Genomic DNA, 27581 nt, shown 5'->3' on the forward strand with positions numbered 1-27581 from the left:
CAAGTTGTAAGTATTTTCCTTTTCTTTTTTTCTTTAAAAAATGACACCAACAGTCATTACATTTGCTTGGAACATATTCAGTTTTAAACTGTGGTAAGATACTTCTGCATTTTGAAATTATTATTTGAACAATTAATTTTTACTCTGTAAGAGCATAATGTGGACACAACCGTATGGCAAGCAGGGTTATGAGATTTCTACTGAGAAACAGGAAATATTCAATTATATGAGTGAAATCTGTGTACAGTTGGAGGTTTTTTTTTAGTAATATCAGAAGCTAGAATAGAAATAATACAGTTAAGAGTAGTAATAACTACATTCTTAGTTATTAAGACCAAAATTCAGCTTTTACATGTTTCAGAGCAAGGAGTATAAAAGCACTTTATAAAATGTCAGCACCAAATATGAGCAACATCTACTGCATGACTACTCATATGTCAGCCACAGCCCTGATTCAGACCATAAATCAATTCTGTCCAAACCTTTACTCCAGGAAAAAGAAATATTTCAGTGAGCCTTTACATGTTGGTACAGGGCCTCTCAATAGAATTGAAGTATTAACTGCCAGTTCCAACAAGCCAGACAAAGTACAGCTGCTCCCTGATTACAAAGGGAAAATTGACTGATCAAGGAAAGATACAGAAGCACTGCCACATGACTGAAGTATCCTAGGCTCAAAATTAATGAAATATATCAGAACAACAGGAAGGAATGTCCAGCCTGAAATTAGCATCCTGCCAAATTTCCTTCAAATTAATAGAGAAGAAAGTGCACCATCACCTCAAAGCAGCTTTTCATGTAAAATGTTCCTCTTTCTCTTGTGTCCTCCCTGAATTGACAATAGCCAGGAAAACCTGTCAGCTGAGCACACAGGCTACAGTAAATGAAAGGATCTGGTTATGACTATCTCAGCTATGCATTCAGGGTGAAGCTGCATATAACAGCATGACCTAGCAGGAGTTACAAACACGTATCAGCCAAAAAAAAATACAAACAACTCCCTTTTTACAATCATTCCCTGCCATGTTAGTGAGTTGACTCTGTGTAGCTCAGAGATCAATGGGGACTAGAAAAGGCTCAGGCAGAGAACATAATTTTCCACTTAAAAACAGCAGCCAACTGTTAGACTGATTTAACAATAATGTGCAATTTCATCTGCAGGAGCTAACATGTGAAAAATGTACATCCATAAATAAATAACAACTATCACCAGTCAATAACAGAAATTCTTTCCTGCACACATCTCCTTTACTATGGGAGGGTCACAGTTTGCTCCTCAGCTTCAGCATCAGTTCTTTAGCTCTTGGCTGATCAAGACAAGACCTGACTGAGTTAGCTAGTATGTTGCTCCCACAAGACCACTCAGTCCTCTCTATATGAATCTATCCCGTGACTCTTTCAAGATTTTTCTCTAACTAGAAGAATTATTCAACAGGTTTCCTCACTGGATACACTGCCTTGCTCAAAACTGTAATTTCACCCAAAACCATCATGATTATCACAATCTCTAGATTTTAATGAAAAAGCACAGAATGTCACAAAGAAAAATAACAGTGATCCAGTCAATTCCTCTCCTTCAGCTCTCAGACTACAACATGACAGCTTGTTCTAGGCTCACTTGACTTAGGGAATTATACTTTGATTTTATTTATAGACTACTGCAGATAGAAAATCAAAGCATCACATATGAACGGGGCATTCAATTCAATCAAACTCAAGGAAGAACACAGTAATTCTTTCTCTGATACATTTTCTATCAGTTGATAATGTCCATTCTAGATCTATTAAGCTCAAATGCTTATAAATTGAAAGACAAGAAAATAATTATTTCAAGGCAGCGTATAACTCAAGAATACAAATACATTCTAAAAAGTCACCAGTTTGATGCTGAAAAGTATATTCTATTTACGGATCACTGCCTCCTTTTTTTTTAATTCTTCAACACTGCAAAGCTAGAGTCATACTTCATATGCTCAGAAGTCACACTGCTTGCCACGAGTGGCATTTGAAGCATTACTATGGCAACAAGCAAAGTTGACAGCTACAAGACACATCCTGCTGATACACCACGTAACCAAGCAATCTAATTCTTACTATGTTGAACAACATTCTATCAAGTAAGTTTTGTTAAAACCCTCACTAAAACGTTAGTACCCTGAGACAGAGCATGACAGAAGCAACGAATACTATCTGAGAATTATCTGGGAAGTGACAGAGAGCAGAATGAACCCCTCTCAGAATCAATAAGCAGCTGTTGACTGAAGACAATTCCCAAGTACTAAAAAGACACAAGCTCTGAAAGGCAAGATTTCTCCCGACTGTGGATGAGTCTAGTGGAACAAATTTTTATTTGCTATAACTTCAGTTATGGGAGAAGTGTACAAAAAACTTAATAAAATTATGTCTATATAAACACACCGGGATGACACAAAACCTTATTCTTTATGCTTTTCCACATTTGAGCTCCACAGTAGTAACCTGTACCTGCAACAAGTAACTGATCCCTTTGCAACACCAGGATAGAAAAATATGGCTACATATTACACAGACTTGACATCCTCTGCAAGCTCCCAAAGCAGGTTCAGCGTATTTTACTCTTTCTTTACACATCAGACAGCTTTGTACTTTAAAAGAAATTTACTCTCTTTATCAATACCATCAGTAATCTGGCAAACTTCATCCATGAAAGAGGCCTTCAACCCTTCCAACTACTACTTGCACTGAAATGCAAGGCTAAGCTACATACACACATTTCTCCAAAAGGAAGAATTAGCGGATGGAGTTCCTCATCAGTGAAATTCTCAATAACTGATTAATCTCTTCAGACAAAAAGCAACAGCATGAAATAACAATCGAGTGATGCAATTCTCCGATGAAAAGTTCTCAAACACACAGGGCAAGAACTACAGAAAAACATGCCTGAACATAATAAAGAAAATATTTTTACATTTTTGACAAAATAGTTTTGTTAAAGACACTCAAGACTTCTTCAGTTTCTCAATTTGTCCTCCTTTCCTTGCTCCTCTCAAGTTAAATCTTTCCCTTCTCCCCAAAAAAACTTTTCAAGTTTTCCAAGATTGAGCTCCATTAATTGAAAAATAATTTTGAAAAATAACTGATCAAAAGTTGTGACTTGTACAACATCTCAAAAATGGGAAAAGAATTCTCAACCAGATGAAGAGGTGAAGCATCAGAAGGCCAGATTTTATTACTTGAATTTTCTACTACTTAGGTTTCAAGACTAGTAACCTATAAGCTCATACAGAGAATGATAGACAATAATTTTAAACAGCTAAGAATGGCATCTCAATTTCATAAGCAGCTTAAAAAGAAAAATCCCAGTTACTAGATTCCCTCAAAAGCACACTACTAAACACCTAGCACTGAAGCAAAGGGAGGGGAATATCGTGATTCTAAAATTTTAATAAATAAATGAAGCTGTAAAGGAAAAGTAAAAGACTAGATTATATTTTCAAAGAAGTTATTATGCAAGCACATATAAGATATAGTTACTAAAATCCACATTAGATAGTACCCAATATTTCTAACAAAAAGAGGGAAGTCAAGTTTTATTCTGCCACTGCATGACAGAAATACAGTACAAGCATTAAAGCACTCTACTTGTGTGTGGCAAGCAGAAAAATGAAACTGTCCCATTTAGTTGTAATCTCTTATCCAACTGAAATAGTTTTAATTTCCACTTCAAAAATTTACATGTTTAATTCCCACTTAAGTACCCTAGATACTATACTCTTAAACAGAAGGAAAAAAAAAAAGCCAAGTAAAAGATTTGAAAAAGTTTCTTTCACTCTCATCCTGAACAAGTAGTCAAGCTCATAACAAGAAAATTTTAAACACACATGACCTGTAGCTCTTGAATTCCTTAAGATAAACCTTGTATTTTGGCAATTTTGTATGTTTTAATTCTTGCCCATCAATACATTAACAATTGGCCCTTCAGACTGATCTGCTAGATCTACGGCACAACACACTGCTCAGAGAGATCAGTCAAAGGAAGCTCAGGTTTCTTGAGCTGAGAGTTTTTTCACAGAACGAGGGAGGAAGGACAGTGGCTGGTCCATGTGCCATGTGCCACAACTGTGCATCCCTGTGAGACCACGATGAATCCTGGTGTCCTGCACTGAAAAGGCAGCTGTTTCTCCTCCCCTCCAGCCTAACACAAAGGCTTTGTGTAGTGCTTCCCCAGAGAAAAAGAAACAGACAAGGCAAGACACGGGAATACACAGAAACTGTCAATCTCCTTTGTAAAGTACCAATTCATTCCCACTAGATAAACAAGCCAAACAGAAAACACAGTAGTATATTAATATACCACACACTGCAACTTCACACACTAAACAAATGCTTAACCTTCTGTACATATAGATCTAGCACTGGTAGAAACTGATGGTTTAGAAGCCAGTTTAGAACAAGTAAAACCCCGCTCATATCTCTCTTCTGTCATACTCAAAAATCTTTTTGATATAATCAGCCACACTGAGAAAAGCCTCTCTGGAATTTGTGATGTCAGAAGCATCAGAGCCTGCAGGATGCAGCAGCAGTACAGTGACTACACTAAACATAAGCGACATCACGATATTCCAGTCGCTCAATTTGTTCTTATTCTAACCTCATCCTTCTCAAACAGGAAGTTTAAAAAGATGCTGAGCTTCAAGTAAATAATGGTACATCAGGAATATATTATAGAAGAACAAAGTATTTTTTAGGGTAAATTGCTTCCATCTTTACATTTTTTAAACTGTATCTTGATGCACTGTTTTCAAAACAACTTTTGACAAATGACTACTCATACTATTGCAGTCAAACTTTCCTATATCTAATTTGACAGGCCGAACAAATGTTAACAAGAATACCTCTGGTTTAGCAAGTTAAGAAAGTTCTACTACTTTGTTAAACATAATTCATTCTGTAAAGCAAATGAATCATCATCAAGAAAGTATTCAGGACAACATAAACACAAAATAAAAATGCTGGGTATTTTTGTATCATGAATTCATACGATTAAGACTTGAAAAAACATTACCAAAATTCAAACAAGAGCAGCAAAATAAGTCCTAACCTTTTGTTTTCCCAGCTAAAATGAACTAACATATCTACAAGCATAGGTAGCATGTGTTCAACAGAGGCATAGCACTAACTACATAGAATGCGTTTTAAAAACCTACTCATTTTTTCCAGAACCACAACACAGAAACTAACCACACACTTTAAGGCTAAGATACTTAAATAAATAGAGTATGATTCATTTTAAAGCTCTCAACATTCCTGCAATATAGTTTACTAATTCAGAATATTTAAGCTGAAATTACACTGGTTGTGCACACGGTTAACTAAGAAAAGCCACTACAGACTATTTTATAACTCATTTTCTGTAGCCCTTTCCAGCTTGATTATAAGCACGGTAGAACGTTCTCAAAAGGCTGTGGTATACGCCGGGGTCATTTCTTTGTGTCCATCTCCCTCCACCCCCACGATAATACATCAATATTATAATTATTTGCACTCCCACCCCCACTTACACTAGCAGTTGTTCCCAACTGCTCTGGCTCACCCCAGAGGTTACAAACCTCGTAGCGAGCTTTGTCCTCTCATTGCTTTTGCTCTAGAGTGACAACAGAAGCCTAAGGATGCCGCTGCAGCTCCAGAGATCATCTGTAGGCTTGGGAACAAGGTGCTTTCCCACTTCCTCTTTGAAAAGCTAAAAGTACTTGAAATAACGTATTTTTAACGCCGCTCCACACGCAGTTTGTGTGTTCCCCCGAGCGCCGTGGTGCGCGCACCCGCGGCCTAGCCAGGCATATCTGTATGCACGGATCGATGCAAGTGCCGCTAATGGCTCCAGCACTTAGAGCGCCAGGCGACAGACAGCCCGCTTCCCATCCAGCCGTGCCCACACAGCAGCCGTCACACGCATGCCACAACCCAGAGCTGCAAATACAGACGCAGCTATTTTAAAACAGAGATCTTCCGCCGTCAGAACACGTAAATTTCTGTACCATTTGCCTTCTTGCAGTAAGTGGGAGGGACAAAAAAAAAAAAAATTAAAAAAAAAAACCAAAAAACCCTCGTGCCTATAAATCTGAGTTCTCCGTAGAGGCCGGGGCAGCGCTGACTGCTGCTGGAGCCCGCCAGACCTGCCAACCTGAACTCCACGGAGGGGATCGCCCCGTCCTGCCCCACTGGAATAAGCGCTTCCCGGGCCGGGCCGTGGCCCCCGGAGCTCCCGCGCCCAGCGAACTCCCTCTCCCGCGGGGACAGAAACCGCGACGCGGCTCCCACGCAGCAGCCGCTGGGGCCGGGCCGGCGGCCGCCGGAGCCCGCGGGCCGCGCCCCGCCGAGGCGGCCGGAGCGCCCGCGGGGACGGGGCGCGGGGTAACGGCGGCGGCCGCGCCGCAGCACCGCGAATCCTCACCTGGAACGGGGCCGAGGCGGCGGCTCCTCGGGGCGGCGCGGCGAGTCTCGGCGGCGCCCCCGGCCCCACAGGGGATGCTGTGCGCGGCGCGGGGCGGGGGCTACAGCGGCGCCCCCCGGCCCAGCCTCCGCCCCATGGCGTGCGGCGCGGTCTCTATGGCGACTGCAGAGCCGGGCCGGCCCGCGGGGAGGGGTAACGGCAGCGCGCAGGCGGAGGGCGCTCAGAGGGTCACGGGGTGGTTCGCAGCGCTCCCTACGGAGGCTGAGCCCCTCGCCGCGGCCGCCGCCATCCCTGCGGCAGTGCCGGCCGGAGCCCGGCCGCGCTCGCCCGCGCCGCCGCCCCCGCGCTCGCCCTTCCTCGGCCGCGGCGCCACCGAACCCGCTGTCCCCCGGGGCACCGCCCACATCCCATTTCCGGAGCGGTGATTGGGCAGCTGCGGAGATTCCTCACGGGCGATTGGCTGTCAGCGCGGTCAGTCCGGCGCCGGGGGCGGGCACACCTGGACGCGGCGCTGTGCGGTGCCGGGTTGGCTGAGCCGGCGAGCGCCGGTACAGCCGCGGCCGCCCCCGCGCAGCCCTGGGGCCGAGTCGCGGGGTGGGCGCCGGAGTTCCCGTTCCCGACGAGCTTCCGAGGGGCAGCGCCCGTGCGGGGGCCGGCGCCGGCCCTGGGCGCTCGCCGCCCCAGGGCCGCTGCCGGCGGGAGGTTGGGTCTTGATTGCGGTGCCGCCTCCGCCTCAGCAGCCGGGGCTCGGCCGCGCTGTCCGCGCCTGGTCGGGCTGCCCGGGGCCCGATGGGCGCAGGCCGCTGCCCGGCCGCGGGTGGGGCGAGAGGGCTGAGGAAGGAGAGGCCGGGGCGGGGGCCCCTGCTGGGGCACAGCAGGGCACCCCTGGGCTCCGCAGAGTGACAGTAGGAAACGGTGGATGTGTCCCGTGCCTAGGTGAGTACGGCCTTCGAAGAGAAGGCTTCCCGCTCTCACAGGTGACTCCTCACTGCGGGCAGGACTCATGAGGCCACGGAGCGGGCGCTCCTCGGTCGGTGCCGTCATCGCACAACAGCCCACAGGACGTGCTTGTAGGCCACGGTGTCAGCCCAGAGGCTGCATCCATCTGGCAGACCAGCACCTAGAAGAAGTCTGTGCTGTGGGAAGGAGGAAGGACAGATTTGCTCTGCTCACAGCAGCTTGTATGAAGCTATGTGTAAACATACCGTAGTGTTCACCACATGTGCAGTTTCCTTAAGTGGGGAAAAAAAAGAAAAGTGCCTTTTTTTCCCTACTGCCAACCAGATAAGAAGATGGTGTGAATAATTTAAGCCCTTTCTTCATTCATCACAAGGAGATCATAGTTAAAGAGTAAGGTTAGGAAACAGTATCTTCTCCTGCTACTTTATGAAAAGGAAGATTTTAGCTCTGGTAGTTTACAAGTGAGTTACCCAGAACTGGGAGCAGTGAAACCCCAGAGTTGCGAGTTGCTCAGTGTCAGTTTTAGGAAGATGCTTCTTCATTAACAAAGGGAATTGCCTCAAGCAGTGGGCCACCAGTCATAGTGGTGTGGATAAACATTGGTGAAAAGCATACATTTCCCTATATGTAGTAAATGCATATGTGTATTGTGTGTCCTAACAATTGAAGCAGTAAATAAAAAAGCTGATAGAGTGAAGAAATTTTCATGCTGTGAATAGAAATGAACCAATGTTGATGGCAATAGGTGGAGAAAGTTGCTTTTTTTATACACAATAGTGCATCTTTTACAAAAAGGAATTAAGGATTTTGCTTACTTTTAAAATGCACTTACAATTTCTCAGATAGAAAATATTCAACTGGAACTACATATTCCTTCAAATCTGTCTTAAAGGCATTGCAATGGTGACATTCATTTTAGGATAAGCAGCTCTTCTTATGCACCAAACAAATAATTTTTTCACATTCACTCTAAAGTAGGCAGTGTTTTTCCTCCCAGATTATAACTGAGTGTAGATAAATACCCCAACCACCTCTTATTTTAAGTAATAAGTTTTGCCAACAAAACTTGCTGTGTGCTAGATGTAATGAGGAGCTCATGAATATGAATCCATTTGTGAAGAGTGCTTTATTGTTCCCCAGATAATTGACATGTTGCCTGAGGTGTACAATTCTTCAGGAGAATTTTCTGATTCAATTAAAGAGAATAGAAAAGCCTTAACAAACTTGTTTATCTGGTTTGTCTGTTTACCTGTTCACCATTTCAGATCCAAGGGGCATAGTTTTTCTCATCACTTTGGAACTTCACAAGTTAATTCATTGTCTAATACAATTGACATCCACAGTATTATGGGAACCATACCAGGAGTACCTGTCTTCTTGCAGACTGAAAGCTTTAAAAGGCCAAAAAGCCTTTCCTTTATCGTCAGTTGAAGTACAGTGAGCTGCAAGTTTCCAAATTACCACATGCTCTTCATAAGCAGACAAAACCTGAATGGTTCGAATAAAAGTCAAGCCGGGAAGAAAATAAACTAAAACTGAGCCTTTTCAAAAGGAAAATCTGTTTCCACTTCTGTGAAGGAAGTCCTTAAAGAAAAGATCTAATCTTTTTTAACTCACTGCTCCAGAAATACACCAAGAAGTACTTCAAGGCCTTCTGTTCTACTATTTTAGGTTCATAGATGTTGGTAAGTATAACAGATACTAGCGTTTCCTCTGTCAGTGCAGACTTCCAGAATATCTTTACCACTCACCAAAAAAACCCTAACCAAACCCAAAAAAACATCAGCACATTAAAATCTCTTATGTAAATATGAAATTGAACTACTCTAGTTTTTTTGTTTGTTTGGTTTGGTTTTTTTTATAGTACATGTAGTTAAGCTCAGATGCATTGTGTTGATTTCCCTTGGAAAAAGCTATCCTGAGCCAAAAACTGTCCTATGCCCTTTGTTCACCTCTTACATTGTTAGTTCTAGTTGGCTATCTCAGTGTAAAAATGTGTATTGTTAGTCAGCAGCAGTAAACCACAGCAAATGAGCACCTGTTTCTTCTGGAGATTTTTAAGTATCTCGGATGGTACAAAATAAATTAGTAAAGCAAACTGGTTGCAGATGGGATGGAATTAGTTTTCTTTATAGTAACTGGTACAGTGCTGCATTTAGTATGAGAATAATGTTGACATCAGGCTGAAGTTTTAGTTGGGTTTGAGGTCTTCTTACTCTGCATCAAGGAGGTTTCAGCTTCCTATGCTCTGCTACTGAGGGTGTACACAAGAATGGAGGAGAACATGGCCAGGACAGCTGACCTAAACTGTCCAAAGGGACATTTCATACCACAGAACATCAAGTTAGCCATGAGGTGCCAATGGCTGCTGGAGGACAGGCTGGGCATCAGTCAGTAGGTGGTAAAAAATTGTATTATGCATCATTTGTTTTTCCTGGGTTTTATTTCTCTCTTCTTTCCCTTACAATTATTATTAGTAGTAATGTCTAATTGTTATTATCTTCTATATTTTGTTTCAGTTATTAATTTTTTTTAATCTCAGCCCATGAAGTTTCCTTTTTCTATCCATTTTTTTTCTCACTGGGGCAGGGATTGGGGGAGTGAGTGAGCAGCTGCTGTTACTTACTTGCTACCTGGGGTTAAACCCCAACACAGTGTGTTATCTTAATTCAATCCTAAATGTCTCACTTGACTGTAGACTGCAAGAAGTACTGCTCACCAAAACTCTGAAGTTAAAGAGCAAGAGGATTAATTACAGAAATTACTGCAAAGGCTTGCCAGACCAAACTTTATTGTAACCACATAGTTGCTATGGAAAGATGTGAACAAAAAAATTGAATTGTGCTGGTATGGGCATAGCAATGAATATGATTTCCTAATAAGTCTGACTTATGAAAGTATGAAAAATAATCTCCAGTCATGTAAAGATATTCTTACATCTTAATATGGATACTTTTATATTTAGTAATTATAAATATGATGCATAATTATTTAATATTAAATGTAATAAATGTTGAGTTGTGTAACGAGGCAATAAATAGAACTTGTCCAAATTTAAAAAAAAAGATAGAAACAAGCCAAAAAAGACCAAGGTGACAGCAAACTATTTCTGGGCACAACTAGACAGCACTTTAGCTTTTGTTATTTTTTTTTAATTTAAAAAAGGACAGAGAATGAGAAAATACCCAGATATCTAATGAAGTACCCACTTCTAAAATCTTTGTGAAGAAATAGATTGGAATTTCCAGGAATGTCTATAGATGGAACATAACTTTCTAATGCTTCCAAATTCAGGTTCCCTAGGCCTCATAAGGTATAGCAATGGAAAAATAAGTTTGCTTTCCTGGAAATCTTTTTTGTGTAGTAAGGGAGATGTGAGAATTTTCATCAATAGTTTTTGTCTGAAAGGAATGATCTGATTTTTCTTCGAGGAATCTTTAAATATTTAAACCCGCACATATACACAAACATATTCATATGTGAAGGAGAAGGGTGACATGATTAACAGTGTGCAAGAACTTCTGAACTCTGCTGTTATTTTTTTCAAACAAACACGTATGGGGGTAGATGACTCATCCTGTAAAGTCCAGACTCATTGGTTTCAAACACTTCCATTGGAACTAGCTTGCCTGGGCTTTGGGGTCCTGGCAATATTTATTTATTTCTGTATGAGTCAGAAGTTCTGAATAATGTTTCTGCTTAGTTGACTACAGAAAATAAAGCCCCAAAAAAACTTGGAGAGTCAGATGTCAGGAAAAAGGAGAAAGAAAGAAAAAAATAAAAGGACATGGATAGCAAGATGCCCAGACTTAATAGAGATGGAAAATTCACAGATTTGGTTAGTCAGTAAGTTAACATACACCAACTCTCAGAATTGAAAAATTATTGAAAATTGCAACAAAAATTAATATATAAATAGAGGCAGAAACAATACTTTCACTGAAGAGTAGAAAGGTAAAAACATTTGATAAGCTCACATTTCTGGCAAAAGTCAAGTAGCAAAGGAAGTATCAGCCAAAGATGAGAAAGCTCCTAACAAGTTTTGTAAATGTTTAAACAGGTATCTAGTTAATAGCAAATGACAAACCACAGACCTTGAGACATCTAGTTCAGCCCTTTTTCCAGGGAAGGACCAACTGTCCCTACAACACTCCTGGCCAGTGTTTGTCAACCTGTTCTAAAAGTACTTTTTTGATGGAAATCAAGGGATTTCATATGGGCTGTTCATTATTTCACCCATTATTCTCCTCATATCCTACCACCAAAGGAATTTATTCCTTTCCTCTGTGCAATTACCTACAAAATTACTTGAGCACTATTTTCATCTCTCACCATCAGTCATCTCGACACTAAGGCACCTGAGTTCCTTCAGTCTTTTTCCACAAACTGTCATTTCTTGACACAGTGTCAATAAGCATGAAGTCACCATTCAGGGGACAGAGGGACCTTGGAAGAGTTCTAAGAGCACTGTGTCTGGGTTCTGGCTTCTGTCGATTTGACAGCTTCAAAAAGTCCCATGAGCCTTTTTTTTTTTTTTTTTTTTTTTTTTTTCCTCTTGGTAACTCTTTTTTCTTTCCAAGAGAATCTCAAATTCCCTACAATATGTCTCAAGTTCCCTACAGTATGTCCTGAGTAATACTGTTCAGTTCAAATGATGTCTGGAGTGTGAAAAATAGCATCAACATCAGGTTTATAGTAAGCTGAGAATAGGTAATGATTAGTTTAGGAGGTCTTTTGAGGAGAAATGTGACTGTATATCTGACTACTTTGCTAGGAGAAGAAGGGTCAGTTGGTAGTGCACCAAAGTATTGATGCTATTAGATATGGAATTTTAAAAGGAAAATTTTACCTCATTATGTGAAGAGAATTCTGCTGCCAGGCCTCATAATATGTGTATAATTCCATTCTGCAAAAAGCTTCCTGATACCTGGCTTGCAAGGATAAGATCCAGAGTGAATATTGTACAAAAGTGAAAAGCAAGATTGCTGTATGGTCTAATTACGATTAAGGTTGTAAAAATGGATTCTAGTTTTCAGAAAGAAGTTACAGCCAAGATGGAAGTTTTAGGTTACCAGGCAATTTAAAATACATGTTCACTTCCATCTGTACTATAGAGTGCTGATTTTAAGGTGAATACACTATTTGTGTGCCTTAGTTTTCCATTTGTAATGACTCACCGTGAGTCATGAGTGGATGACTCAGAGATTGTGGACAGTACAGCTCCTATGGATTGAAATCAGAGCCCGCCTGACAGGTACTGATATGGATTTTCCTGCAATGCACAGGACTCCAAATGACAAGCCATGCATGTGCAGTGCAGTTCATGCAGGTCTGCTATAATTTCCTTTTCTGCCTGAGACTGATTTCAGGATATCCATATTGTTATAACCTTTACATATCTGAAAAATATAGTACTTCTTTTTCTGATTTTTTTCATCTGTGGTGTTCTTCAGGCAATTAGATGAGCTACAGTTATAGTATTCACATTTTTCATGGAACATAATACAGTGGATCTTCTAGTACAACATAGATCATAGTAGTACAGCACAGAACTGTAGTTGTAAAAAAATGACTGACTTCATTTTCAATAAGTTTTGTGTCATTTTAATGTATAAACTGGGTCCTTTTAAATTACTGACTATTGCCATTACTTCTTGCCTTTAAATTTTGAGATTCCCTCTGCCAACTCTGCAGTTCTGTAAGAATTTCAGATATTGTGCCTTAACTTTGGTATCTTCATCCACTATAACACCCATAATCATCTAAATACCACTATACTTCATTCCTAAAAGTTAAAAAAATATAATTGAAAAATGAATGTTCTTCAAAGACACAATTAGTTCTATTTGCTGAATAACTTGTCTAAGTGTCTACCATGTGGTTCACAGTTTTACAAAAGCAAAAAAAAGTGGGTGGTTTTTCATGTCCTCTCCCTGTTACCACATACAAGTGAGAATCTCTTCCTGAATATGGACTTGCCCCAGCTCAGAAGAAAAGGTTGTAAAGTTCTTGCTTCCATCAGACTAACCAAGTGCCTCCAGTTTATTCCAGTACTCCAAAATCTTATATCATTAGTTGCCATTTACATTAAATATAGGATGAAATGAAAAACAATCCAAATATAAAAATACTAATTTTTGGAAACTAGATATGAAATTAAACATTGCATCATCCCAACTTTCATTGCACTGATACACATCTATCCTTGGCTGTGGACTTATATATGAATGGTACTAAACAGGTAAGTAATTGGGCAAACATTTGTTAAATTTACCTGTTTTGGGTCCTAAGCAATGCACAGCAATCTCCACTGTTAGCAGGAAAGTGTGTGATCTCTTTCTATACCTACTGCTGGGTGATAGGTGCAATCCCCCATGTACAACCCACTCCTGCAAGTTACAAAATGCTACTCCATGATTGTGATGTCCAGGCTTCCCAAAGGTCTGCAAGAAAGTGCATCATGCTTAATTATAAACTGCCATAACACAGAACTAATTTCTAAGTAATTGAACTTTTGATATTAGATTTGCAGCTGAAGCCATTTCCAAATATGAGATGGAACAAAAAACACAGGTAGCACTGGCCTCTAGCTGCATTACAATTGGATTCAAATAATTTCTTACAATGGGGCATTCTCGAGCTTCCATTAGCTGTGTGAATGATCTCTAAACTGTATTGTAGAAAAAGCCTTCATACAGCAGCAGCACTGCCATCTCCTGCTTGCTTGCTTCCATGCAGGCAAGCACGAGGTCTGTGCTGCAAAGCAGCCACAGTGAAGGTACAGTTTTCTGCTACTAGGTAAGTGAGGAAGTAGCATTTTCTAATACTCAGGGATAACACGTTTGGAGTTCTGCAGATGGGGAGAGTTTTCACAGGTGAATTTTTTTAAGCACGGAAAAATACTTCAGCCATTTGTCCAGGATTTCTGATAAACCACATCCCAGCTGAACAATAGCTCAAAATGTGTACATTTGTGTACTTATGCTGTACCCAAGAAATACATTCTACCTGTTGAACATACTTCCATAGAATTGATCTGTTCACAAACCAAAACATTTGGAAATATCTAAAATATTCCCTGTAGTCTGCATAGTTCTGCAAGTCCAAAGCATGAATGACTCATGCACAGGATTAATTCAATGCAGTTGGGGTGTACTTGATCGTATGCAAGCATTTGTGTGATCCATATGCAGTAGGTCCAACAGGTCCCAGACGTACCACACACACTCTGAACCATTAGGACACAGGTGAGATAGAGCCAGAACACAGAGTTATAATCACAGTCATATCAGAATACTGCTTTATTGCTTATCATAAACTGGGACAATTTATGCTTCTGAGAATATTTCTACACATTTACAATGCCTGCTGCAGGGTCTCTTGCAGTCAGCCACGTGCCCACTGAACTCTCTCTGCTGTGCCAAGGGGTTATAGATATGGATCTTATAGCTCAAACCTGCTCCTGCTTAGGGATTCGGTTCTGGTACTGACATCACCTCAAACTTGACCAAGCACTGCTGCAGACTCAGCTTATTGCCACCAGTGATGCCACTTCAAACCAGCCATGTCTGTCCCACACATTGCTACACACTGGGCTCAGAAATGCCAGAGGATGTGACACTTTTGGTTCTGCCTTGGAATACAGCTAGATAAGAGACTAGGACAGAGGTTTCTACTAGATTGTTCTTGAACCTGGAAAGCTTCCCAAACAAGAACCTACCGTGAATCATACAGGATGATTAAAATGCTCTTGGTTACTTGAATTCTTTTTTTGGACAATCATATTCAATACACAGAGAACAGAAAATTGCATCCAAAACAACAAAATATGGAATGATTGGTAAGGAAAATAATAGTGGATATAAATGATAGTTGCCTAAGACAGATTTACCCTTCCCACAGAATCACAAAGTTTTATTATTCTTATTCTTCTCTCCTTTGGAGGCATATTTATTGTTAAGAACAAATTAAGAGACATTGAAGACATTAGCAGGTAATGAAAAACCGTTCCGTTGCTTACTAGCCCAAATCTCCAGCAGGGTAAAAAGGTAGAAGAAAGTCACATAAACCATTTAGTTGGTGAGATCTCAGTTCACACTCAGTTAATTGGCCTGTTTTGCAGGATTTAATCTGGCAGCATAAGAACCTTGAAATAAATCTCTTAGCTATGATTAGAGATGAAGGAGAGATTAGCACAGGCAGGAGAGTTGAAGCAGTTTTCTCCATTTCCATTGGTGAGTCAATGTGAAGACAGAGCAACTACAGAGACATCAGGAAATCATTCAGTCATCCTCAGGATGTCCAATTCAGGTATTTTCTCCCTTGTATTCAGCAAGTTACCAGTTTCAGGATCCTGTTCATTCCTCTGAAGCAGGTCAGTGGTTTCTTTTATAATGTCATAAATAGCAATGTATGTTTAGCTAATGTTTAGCTAAAATAGCAGATTTTAGCAAAATCAGTAAGATAAGATGCAGTTTGTTTATGACAAAATTGCAAAATTTCTTTGAACAATTCATATCTAATAAGTAAATATTATAAATAAATAGCTGTGCTATGTCTTGTTCAATATAGTTAGGGGAATTTGATAGCAAAGGAACATCCAGGTGATATCTTGGAAGCAAATTGTACGGTGATGGAAGCTGTCTTGAAAGTTAGATAAATTTGAATTTGATAAGGAAAACTTGAGAACAGTATTGATAGTAAGGGAGAGATTTCCACATTTATTTGGCTTCTTTTGCTGAAAGAAGTATTTCTCCCTTTATAAGAATAAAATCCAGTTTGCTCTCCCATAGCTGGGGAAGACATGTCTGTGTGTATATGATTCATAACTCTGGAGTGGTTTACGTGCAAAGGTTTCTAAGAACTATGACAGAGGCATTAGATCCACTGAAATGCTGGGAGCATTTTTGGCTTTACACTAGTCTGCTACCAAGTATGACTTGGAGAAGAACAAGCACACATTGCAGAGCAAGACTAACACTTTTAGCTCATAATTGCAGTTCCGCTCCTTCAGTTGGAAAAACTTTCTTCATCATGCTAAAAAATTATACTGTGCAGTTGTTTGTGTGTTACAAGAGATCTTACACTAATAAATGTATTCAATACTTTATTAAACAGGGAAAGAATAATGTTAGGATGCACTTACAAAATTCTTTATGATGTGAAGAGAGTCTTACTATCTGAAAAAAACTCAGTAAACTATTAGCGCAGGCAAAAAACTTAACATACTTATGTTATTATCCATATAGTAGGCTAGGAACAAGGAACAGAATAGGTAACTTGCTCTTCTGTCCCAGACTTGATGCACTCAAGGTTTCATGACAAGCACAGTGTTTCCCAAAGATCAATCCCAAGCATATCAGTGATAGCCAGGGTCAGTCAACAAGTGGTCTTTGAACTACAACAACCAGTCATTCCATCAGTCATTCCTCTGGCACTAAGACTCCATGAAATCACAGACCCTATGCTGCTGGTGTGTTAGATAAATGTCAATGTTCCATGAAATCTGATCCTACAAACAATACTAAAAATTGACAAAGGAAGCTAATAATACCTGATGAGAATTTCTGGAGACAAGGAATTATTAGAATTTTTCTAGCACAGAAACTTTTTAAACTTCAAGCATCTGAAAATGGGGGATGGAACTATATCAGAATAGCTCCATGAGATTGAATGTATTCCTGCTTCTGGAACTCAACTTCAAATTTCTTTACGGCTAGAATATGACGAAGTCTCAAATCTCTCTGGAGTAGATGAATTTCAAAAAGAGAACTATTGACAACTTTTGTCCAAATGTTAAAACAAAATATATTTAGCAAGTAGGGTGTTTTCAGTGACACCATAACTAAATGTGTGCTGAACAATTTCAAGGCATTGTTCAAATACATGTATGTGTTTCACAGAAACAAACAGTGAGTATGTGCTGGCTATTGAACATGAACTGTGTATCAGGAATGAGCAAATTTAACATCAGAATCTCTCTGTTGTGAGCTCTGAGGCCTGAGTATCGGGCAAATAAACCTGTTAGCAGCCATCATTTACAGCTATTTAAGGTCAAGTCACGAACTGCTTAACTGGTGAAGCAATCAGAGATACTGTCTCCAGGCTTAACAGGCTTATTCAGGCTGTCAGCTGAATTTGTAGGGAGGCTTAATTCTGTACCAGCAGAGCGTGATTCCTTCAAAGGAGGTCTGAACAATACTGGAGAAGAATGGTGTGAAGCAAGTGTTATAATTTTATGACTATTCTCTGGACATCTCTGTAAGGTGATTATACTATACGATTGTAACAATACAATCACAATCAATATTCAGCCATAATTGATAATCATACTTAACCATCATTAAAATTAGGGCCCTGTTTTTAAATTCAGAAAGCTTCTGGCCTCAACACCTTTGGAAATAGACTGGTCAGGAAAAATACTGTGCATTTAGCACAATATTCTGTGTATTGTACAAAAGATACACAGTGCTGAATAGCTTTGAGGGGAATTAGTTTTCTCTGTAAATGCAGGAGAAAATAAATCCAACTTGAATTCATTAGATCTCACAGGCCTTAAAATCTTAATGTATGAAGATATTTATCCATGCCCTAATTTGAATCACACAACCTATTCCTTGCCTGTACAAATAGAACTGATTATTTCCGACGTAAACACATGAAGACGCTGGCATTCCATTACCTTTTTAAACTGCACTCTACAACAATCTGCTTACCCAATGCTAAGCTTCACTGCAGCTGGGGATCCTTTACCAGGTCAGTGTAGCCCTACTTCTCTCCAGCTTGTCTGTCTGCAGGTGTTTTTCATGTTGTTTTAGCTGATACAAGTTTTATTCAGTAATAGCATCCACTAACTTAGAAAATATTATGCTGCTTATACATCTCTATTTCCCCAGATTTATAGGATTACATTTTACTTTTTATAAATATTAGTATTAGTGTAATTAAATGATTGTATAATTATGTAATGCAGAATTTTACAGTATAAAATCACTCTAATGAGAGTTGCCAAATTAGGAACAACACAAGCAAGTTTTCTGGAAAGAAAAAAAGGCTGTATATATGTTTGTTTGTCTTGTTTATTCAACTTTTGAACACAAACCTGACCATAACACAGGAATCAAATACCTATAATGGTTAAAAAAAAAAAAATGCAACAAGTAGAAGGGAAAGACACTGGGAGTCTTCTGAAGGGAAAGATGCAGACCAGTTCACTTTTAGGTATCAGATCCACACAGAAAATTGGTCTTGATAAAAATTCATAGGAATCCAGAGTCTCTGTTCATATTATTCACTTATTTTTAATTGCTCGAATTGGTCCTTACAATTTGGTTTTTTTAGTGATTCACACTGTTATGAAACTTAAGCAATAAATTTCACTGGGGCACTCCCTTGGCAAGACTCAGAGTGCATGAGGCTGTACAGGAAGTTCTCTTGTAGGCTCTATAAATACCTGGTCAAAGAGACAGTAATCTCTCTCCCTCTTCTTCAGATTTCTACTGCATGCCTTGGATCCATGCTCCTAATCAGCTTACAAGCTTCCCTTGACCTACGCTTCCTTTCCTAATGCACGTCTGACTATGGCTGTCCTCAAAGTCAAATTCACCAAAACCAAGAGGGACAAGCTGGCTCAGATCTTATGGATCCTCAACTGGGTTTCTGTAGTGAGTGGGATCATTCTCTTCAGTCTTGGCCTCTTTCTGAAAATAGAGATCAAGAAGCGCAATGAAGTGATGGCAAAAGGGGACATTAACTCTGTCCCCAACATGCTGATCTCTGTAGGGGTCATAGCATGTATCATCAATTTTCTGGGTGGCAAAATCTGCTATGACTGCTCAGACGCAAACAAGTTCTCCCGATGGAAACTAGTAATGCTGCCATACATCGTATGTACCTTTTGTTTTACCTTCTGCATCCTGGTGGGTGCTCTCATGTGCTACACCATGAGGAACGAGCTGGAAGAGTCTCTCTATCTGGGACTGAGGGATGCTATTAAATTCTATAAGGACACAGACATACCTGGACGGTGTTTCTTAAAGAAAACAGTGGATTTGTTACAAATTGGATTCCGTTGCTGTGGAAACAATGGCTTTAGAGACTGGTTTGAAATTCAATGGGTATCTCCTCGTTATCTGAATATGGCTTCCAAGGAGGTTTTGGAGTAAGTATTTATCAGTTATAATTAAAAATTCTAGAAGAAAAACTCTTTTGAAACTGGAAAGCCCTTTTTTCTTGACCTTTGTATCTTTAGTCAAAAAATGGAGAATGACCAGGTTACTCACAAATGCTAAATACATGCACAATCAAAAGTTGCCTTTTTCTAAGCCTTTAGGGATGCTAAGCAAAGCAAAGATGTATCTCCTTTTTCAGTGTGGTGAATTAGCTACCTCAAATTTTTTATTTAATTTCTAGTGAGCTGATAACAGTAAGAAAAGAAGGATTGTACTATAAGTACATTGCGCAGTCAGTTCTAAGCACTGAAAGACCCTTCTTCAAGGTATTAGACTTTGCAATCCCAAGTTCAAATCTGTATGTTCACATCTGAGAAACTGCCAAACCACATACACTGCATAAAAAAGCAGAAATCCCCCCTTTCTTTTTGGTGGTGGCGCTTCTCGTGATGTACCAACTGTGAAAGTATATGCTCAAAAAGAAGAGTGGTAATACAGACAAGGTAAAAAATTAAAACTTTCAAAAGTCTGTAATGATTCTTCTAAAGTTGAAAAAGGCCTTCACTGACAAGAGAATAGTAGCTTTGTATTCCCAGGAAAGACAAATGCAAAGAGCTTGCATTTTGTTGAACTCAAAAATCAGTGACAAAGCCAGAGGAAGGGAGGCCAAAGGTCTTAATTTTACAGAATTCACAATTTGAAACTGCCATCATAGCAAAGCTATCTAGAGAGCTGCAAATATACCAGAGGCCAGGACCTAGGAGAATACAAACAAGAGGGCATCAGCATACAGAAGACACTTGTCTGTGGAAATGAAGCAATACAAGCATTCTCAAGAGCGAAGTTATAAAGTGTCACACAGAACAGACTGAACCAGAGCTGTTTAAATGCTCATTTCTATGCTGAAAAGTGACATGGCAACCAAGACAGTGCCCAGGAATTTAAGAGCAGTAGCTTAGTGTGAGGTCAAAAGTAAAATATATTACCTTTTATTTCCGTGAGAGGCAGAAACAGTAATGTTTTACCCAGGGTCTTAACTAAGCTGTGTTTTCTTCTGCAGGCTCACCTGTGCTCTGCCATTGTTTTGAGAACACACTGTCAGTTAACTTTCGCCCCATTTAGACAGAAGTGGACAGTGAAATGTGTGTGAGGAAAGTAATTTCTGAATTTCTTCTGCTGTGGATAGATGGCTTAATTTCATCTTGATTGGCAGAATCCAAGTTGGTGCTGTATAAAGAAATTATACCATGACTTCCAAAAGTCTGGTAATGAAAGATTTGATATGAAATCATTGGAAGCAAAGCCCAGCTGGTAATGTTCTGTAAGGATGGAGAAGGAATCAATCTTTCTTGGTTTGAACTTGTACTCTGTGTCAGTTAGTAGTTTGTAGATCAAGAGGCAAAGCAGGTGAGATCTGACATACTGTGAATTCACATGTAACCTCAGAACGGAACTTTTCACACTCCTGAAAAACCCTCTTCCCTCCCCCCTCCTCTACAGCTCTATTGCCAACACCACAATTTGAGAAGGCATGGAAACAGTCACTGGGAATTGCGGGAACATGAGGCAGGCTACAGCAGTACAATGCTAGCACTGCTTTGGTTGGCTAAAAATCATCTTTGCTCAAAAGCCAATTTTTGCTTTACAATACCATAACTCTGAATTGCAACAGCAAATAGCAGTGAATGTCTTGCTCCACCAACTCTTTTACTGAGGTCTTCCTTTCTAACAGTGCCAAGACACTATTAAGTACCAAGATACAATTAAATAATTTTTAAATTTGCCACCCTCAGAGGAAACACAGTGGCAGGAAGATAAAACCCAAGTCTGGAAACTACTACTGTTGGCAGTAAAAAGAGGATTCCTCTGTATAACACATCTGGAACAGAAGAGAGTATTTAAATTGATGCTTGGGATCAAAAGAAAAGCTTAAGACCCAGTTTAAGAGATGGAGTACTATATTGGGGTCATCAAATATTTATAATACCCTGAAACATAGAGGGCATTTTGCCAGCCCAGGTAAGATTCTTCACGATGTGTCAATCTTCCTCTCTGTGAGCTTTCTTTTCCCCTTCCACACTGGAGCCCTCTGGTTTGTGCCTCTCTGGCTCCTTTCCCTTCCAGTGCCTAATTCTGCCTATGCCCACGGCATGGCTCACACACTTCAGTCTACTTTCAGTGGATTATTTGGGCTCTCTTACATTGATTCCATTCTGCCGCCATCACCAGGGATATGACGGCCACAAAATAAAAAGCTAGGCTTGAAAATGGAGAAAAATTCATGCCTACCCCAGTCCTAAGTGGGAAATGCAAACGAACTTCCTGGTTTACCTGGAAAGATCTTGGAGTAAAAATGTTTTTGAGAGAATTTTAATTAAAACAAAACACACCAGAACCCAAATAAAATACAGAGGAAGAAAAGGACAAGAAACAAAAAAAGGGGGTTGTGTTTAGTAGGCTCACAGCAATAAAATAAAAGCAATTATACTGCAAAGAACTGCCACAAATACTAAGCTTCCTAGCAGTTTATGTTTCATTTGAAGGTTACATTTAGTCCCAAATTCCAGATCAAGACTGGACCACAGTGTTTCTGCTCCTTCTGTTTACCTGATGAGCTTCTTGTAATGATTTCCTTCCCTCTCATCTAGATCAGCTGTAGTGGAACAGAAAAATATTACTTGAAAACATTAATAAATTAATAAGTTTTGGAAAGTATTAACAAATTTACTATTGGCAAATAGTGAAAGCTGGGTATCTAAGTGAAAGTTGTCTTTCATGTTTTCTGGCCCCCAGGAGAGGCCTGGACTTGATAAACCAGGCCATGGTTCTCACCCATGGGGCTGTCTCAGGAAATCAGCCTTTTCCACTGAGCATGAAAATAGGTACATGCTTAGAAGCTGCTTCCCCAAGGTGTGAGAGTGTCTCTCAGCAACTTAGATACTGTCCAGTTTCTGGAAAATCTCTTTCTCTGAAGAAAATGCATGCCAAGGATTCATTTAACCTCTAGAACATCTTGGTTAATTTGAGACTGTGTTCTCTTCCCATCCTATGGATTATTTTCCTATACCTCTTTATCTTTCCTCTTTCACTACTTGTTTTCCTCCTGATCTTATAAAGGAGGGAAAGGAATAACTTTTAGCAATAAACAAATTTCCTAAACTTACAGAAAGTGAAGTCACAAGAAGTGGAAACTCCCTTGTGAATTAGTCTCAAAACATGTGCTGGACGAGCCCTTGCAATGGGTACAGTGACAAAAGTCCAGCAGATGATTTCCAGTGGCTCCTGTGGCATACAAAGTTGTTCTTGTATTAGGATCTCTCTCATGGAATGATTGTGTAGAAAAATCAGTCCAGAAGTAGTGAAACACAGGATTTCCAGGGATATAATTTCCATTCAAATTCCACCAAGATAAACAAGTTCAAAAATTATTTTTAGTATTCAGCACAAAGATACCTAAAAAAGGCAACATCTCCCCAGACACTGAACTCACGTCTTGTGGCACAGAATGAAGAACCACATGAGGTACTGTGCTATACCACATTTAATTACAGCAAATCCAATATTCAGCTTTCCAGCAGTAAACAACTTTTCCAGCTGAAAGTATATCCTCATTTTTCTTTTGTTATATTGGAGAGGCCTACATTGCAGCCGAGTTATGTTACTTCCTTTTCTAAAATCACAGGCACTGCCTGCTGCTGCATTACACCAGGTTTGTAATGCCCAGACTTTGTCCTCTTGCAGCCGTCTGAAGAGCAATGTTGATGGGAAGTTCTTGGTGGATGGAGTCCCCTTCAGTTGCTGCAACCCCAGCTCTCCACGGCCCTGCATCCAGTACCAGCTGACAAACAACAGTGCTCACTACAACTACGATTTCCTGACAGAAGAGCTCAATATCTGGATGAGGGGGTGCAGAGAGACCCTGCTGGATTACTACACTGGTATCATGAGATCCATTGGCATTGCAGCATTACTTATTTGGTTGTTCGAGGTAAGTCTCATAAAAATGGTCTCTATCAGATTAATCAGTCTTCTGTCTCTCTAGAATGGGAAACGATGATGGTGTAACACATGAGAAGTGCCTCAGCATCCAGTATAAAGTCAACAAGCACTTCAGGAATGTTACAGGGTTTTCTTTAGTGAAGACAACTTTCCCAAAGTCCACAGAGCAGAAGGAAATCTTGTTGAGGATGAGAACTATCAGAAACATGTATATCATTCTGTATAGTTATAGAACTTTTTCAACAGAATATAGCATATTCCCTTCCCTGATGCATTTATGGGATCAGATACAGGATGATGCATGCAGTGGCATAACTGTAAGGAAATCTGGTGACAAGGTCTGGATGTTGTTTTAAGTCAGTTTTAACAAATATAAAAAATATGAGTAGGTCTTTTTATATTGTCTAGTTTCACCATATAGTTAGTCCTTGCAATTGTGGCATATCATCCCTTTAGAAGTAGATTGTGCTGCTGGTTATGCAATCAAAATAAACACATCAAAGGCAAGGTACACACCTGCAAAGCTGCAGTGTTCCTGCTGACATCTGTAAAGAGGAATTCTCTCGATGTTGTCATCTGCAAGTAAACGACCCCCCCCACCAATGGCACAGGCTCCAAAACTGTTTTCTTACCTTTTTAGTATGATTTAACTTTCTGATTATTGCTTAAGTATTAGCATTGTAATTAAAGTAGTTCACAACAGTCCTCAGGCAGTGGTAGGTGGGGTCATGGTGCCAGAAATAACAGGCCTCTGAAGCATGTGAAAAGCTGTGAGCCAGCTCTCCGTGCTCCCTTAAATACTGACAAGCTGATCTTGATTCCAACAGAACTATGAAAGTGGGGCTTTTTCCTAAACTTAGACTTGAGCCTCTGTTATAGGCTATCCTTCTTAATTTTCATGCCTTGGCACACAGAGGACACATATGGCTTACACAGGAATGATTAAACCTCCTTGGAAGAAATACTGATTTAATCAATGTCACTGAGAAAATCCACTGAAATTAACATACTACAATTTTTTTCTTTCCCAGTGACTGATGGTTCCACTAATTGATCATCCATTCTACATCAATTAGTTGCAGTCTCTGAGGCTAGAAGGTTCATGACTAATTCTAGGTACCAATAGCATACAAGGGTGATGGTTACCTGAAGAATGAACAGAGAAACAATCCTTCTCTCCCTGCTATCTTTCTTAAAAAATGCAATTTATTGGAAAAATGGTTAGGTATATTGCTAGGATAGAGTCTGTCTGCTTTACTCAGTTATGAAGCCTATAAATACACAAGTCAGAAAGCAGTGATAGGACTGAGGCTGCAATTTCAACTGTTTAACCATTAACTGTTTGTTACAGCTCTCTGTACTGATTGGTGTCCGGTACCTACAAACAGCCATGAAGAATGTCCTTCTGCTAGGAGATCTGGAGGGTGAATCAGATGGTTGGTTACTAGAAAATAGTTTTGTGGAAACTGCCAAATACAACATTAACATCATTAAGAACCTCGGTAAAGCCAACCAGATCTCCACTGTCTCAGGCATGAACGACCCCAACATTAACGTTCCAAACACAGACTGTGACAAAACTAATATTACAACAAAATCTATCCCTGCAGCTAGGTAGGCAAATCTTCCAAGAAATGACATCACAAGTCTAGCTTTGCTCTATTACAGTCCTACAGTCACCAGATTTTATCTGGTGGGGAAAAAAAAAGTAGAAAAACTAGTAAAACAACTGAACAAACCACAGACTGGTGACAACTCCAAAAATGCTGATACTTCCTTGGATGGATGTGTTTTTACTTGTGAAATCCCTGATTCTCAACACTGCACAAAACTTCTGGAATGTCCCCCACTTTCTCTTCTTTACTTACAGACTTCTATTGTGGTCTGAATGCATAAGAATTATCATTAAGCATAAGCAAATATTTCAGACAGGATGGGTCTACATGTACTAACATACAGATTAGTTGAATAGGTACCAGAGAAGTTTGTCATTACACCTGTAAAAATCCCAGGAGCAGGGAAATCCCAAAAGAAATTATTACGCTGGGAAAAAAGATTCTTTACAAAAAAGACAAAAACTGAAATGAAGATTCTGTTGGTGCAGGTTAGGAAAGGGGAAATTTTAACAGAAACATACATATATTACAGCCTACAATAACCCACCAGGTATGTGAAATTCAGGTGAAGGCAATGAAAGTTACCACAAAAGTATTTCACTCGTTTTTCCCAAAATGTCTGCAGTATCTTTTGATTTTCCCCCCTCCAATAGCTTAGAGAAAGCCAATTGCCCCACTTCCCTCAAGTCAAAGGGTACAGCTGAAAGGAGTTCTCTGATTAATAACTGCCAGCTTGTGCAGGGATATTTAAACTTCTAATTAGCATGTGATAGCACAAGTTTAAAAACAAGTAGATACTTCCTATGAAACAAACACTGATGATCCTAGATGCTTGAAAGCTCCTCATTTTATAAGTACTTACCACACTGATCCGGGGGTGGGAAATTCACATATTTGAAATCAATGAAGGCAGACACACACTGACAGCTCACGCATCACATCCCTGGTACAATGCCCAGGAGCTTTGCTGATGCATGGAGTGAAAGCCTTCAATGCCCAAAACACCTGTAGTTACAGGGTGCCCTATGACTATAACTGATCATTAATAGTCAGCAGGAAAAAAGTACCAATACAAACAGAAGTGGAAAGACCAAATAAAATATTTTACTTGCTACTGTTGTGAGTGCATTCTTTGTGGATACTCAAGTAAAAGAAATTTTATCACTGAAATATTTAAAATAGAACCATTCCTGCTTTTGAAACTGTGCAGAGTAACAGTAAAAATTTCTTTACCTAAATACTGTTGTTTTCCATAACGCTAGAAAAGGCAAAAATTATACTATAAGGATGTATCATAAGTAAATTTGCACAATGTAATAAACCATATTGTAATTCAAGCAGGCTATGTGCATTACCGTAACTTCAACTGGAATTCCTTCAATGCCTAACATGTTAGGCCTACACTTAGCTACATATTAAAACCCCTTCAAAGAGCTAGATTTCTAAGCTGAGACTTCCTTCCACAAGAATTGTTAATTCTTCCCTTTGCACTGCACTTACCTGTATGCCTGCTTCTTGTCTTCATTGTAATCACTTTGACCAGTGGGGGCTTAAAACTTAACCGGTATGTAATTCCTTCAGCCATTTCTGAGAGTCCAAAGTACTTACCAGCAGCTCTATAATTAGCTGATACAGGCTGGAAAAGAATGAATACGTAAAGTTGTCGTTCCTTGAGAGATCAAGGAGAAAGACAGTCCTGTGTTGCAAAGTAATCAGATTTTGCATATGTTTTTTCTTTAAATACAGCGTGGTTTTTTGCAGATGAGTATGCCAAGTGTCACCTGTGTCAGTCAATAGCAGTCATTTCCTCAACACAATTTTATTTCACTTTTGGTAAAACAGTCCTAGACTTCAATAACTAACGCTTGCAGAACTACAAGAACAGTGAGCTTGCTCTTTTGATAGCTTTCTAGTTTAATGGATTTGTCAAGAATCTGTTCTGAAGAAACAGATTTGGAAAGAAGAGTGAACTGATCATCCAGCCTCAGCATCTCTGTCAAGACAAAGAAATGTCATGCAGAAGTTGCTGTAACCCATTACCACAAAGAGCAGAGGTTTAAGTATCCAGATGTATCCAGATAAACAATTTTCTCTGGCCTCCACATAGCTCATTAACTTTCATATGAAGAAAACACATTTTATCATGGAAGCTTAATTAGTATTTACCACTTTAACCTTTGTCTCTCAGCCAACTGCCCCAAACTGCAGCAGTGGAATGTGATTGGTTTTGAAATTAACTTAGTTTCAGCAAACACCTCACAGGGAACGGTCCTTGTCTGACCTATTACCAGTAATTACTTAGTCATTACACTGTTAATTTCTATCCTGTCTAGGCATTCAGAGTCTCCACTGATACAGATGCATCACAAAAAGATAATAGTTCATTTCACAGTATCAGGATAA

The 27581-nt window shown here is 39.8% G+C and overlaps 2 protein-coding genes across 3 annotated transcripts in view; one reads left to right on the forward strand and one right to left on the reverse strand.

Moving 5' to 3' along the window:
* TTBK2 (tau tubulin kinase 2) overlaps nt 1-6562 on the reverse strand; it is an 82643-nt gene extending 76081 nt beyond the window's left edge. For both annotated transcript variants that reach the window (XM_058855410.1, XM_058855401.1), the window contains exon 1: nt 6434-6562. The gene's annotated coding sequence lies outside the window, so the exon portion shown is untranslated. The remainder of the gene's footprint in view (nt 1-6433) is intronic.
* Nucleotides 6563-7243: 681 nt separating this feature from the next.
* LOC131574792 (photoreceptor outer segment membrane glycoprotein 2) lies at nt 7244-26521 on the forward strand. Its single transcript, XM_058829538.1, has 5 exons — nt 7244-7369; nt 8659-9078; nt 18885-19553; nt 23305-23551; nt 24914-26521. Exons 3-5 carry the CDS (start codon nt 18973-18975, stop codon nt 25178-25180), a joined length of 1095 nt encoding a protein of 364 aa, XP_058685521.1. The 5' UTR covers nt 7244-7369; nt 8659-9078; nt 18885-18972; the 3' UTR covers nt 25181-26521.
* Nucleotides 26522-27581: the final 1060 nt, after the last annotated feature.

Source organism: Poecile atricapillus, chromosome 1 (genome assembly GCF_030490865.1).
Source record: "Poecile atricapillus isolate bPoeAtr1 chromosome 1, bPoeAtr1.hap1, whole genome shotgun sequence".
Lineage (NCBI taxonomy): Eukaryota > Metazoa > Chordata > Aves > Passeriformes > Paridae > Poecile > Poecile atricapillus.

Excerpts from the sequence above, each read along its gene's own strand:
- LOC131574792 (XM_058829538.1), top strand. The coding sequence starts at position 18,973 with ATGGCTGTCCTCAAAGTCAAATTCACCAAAACCAAGAGGGACAAGCTG. Across the intron at positions 19,554-23,304 it reads GCTTCCAAGGAGGTTTTGGA|CCGTCTGAAGAGCAATGTTG; the intron begins GTAAGTATTTAT and ends GTCCTCTTGCAG. Across the intron at positions 23,552-24,913 it reads TACTTATTTGGTTGTTCGAG|CTCTCTGTACTGATTGGTGT; the intron begins GTAAGTCTCATA and ends TGTTTGTTACAG.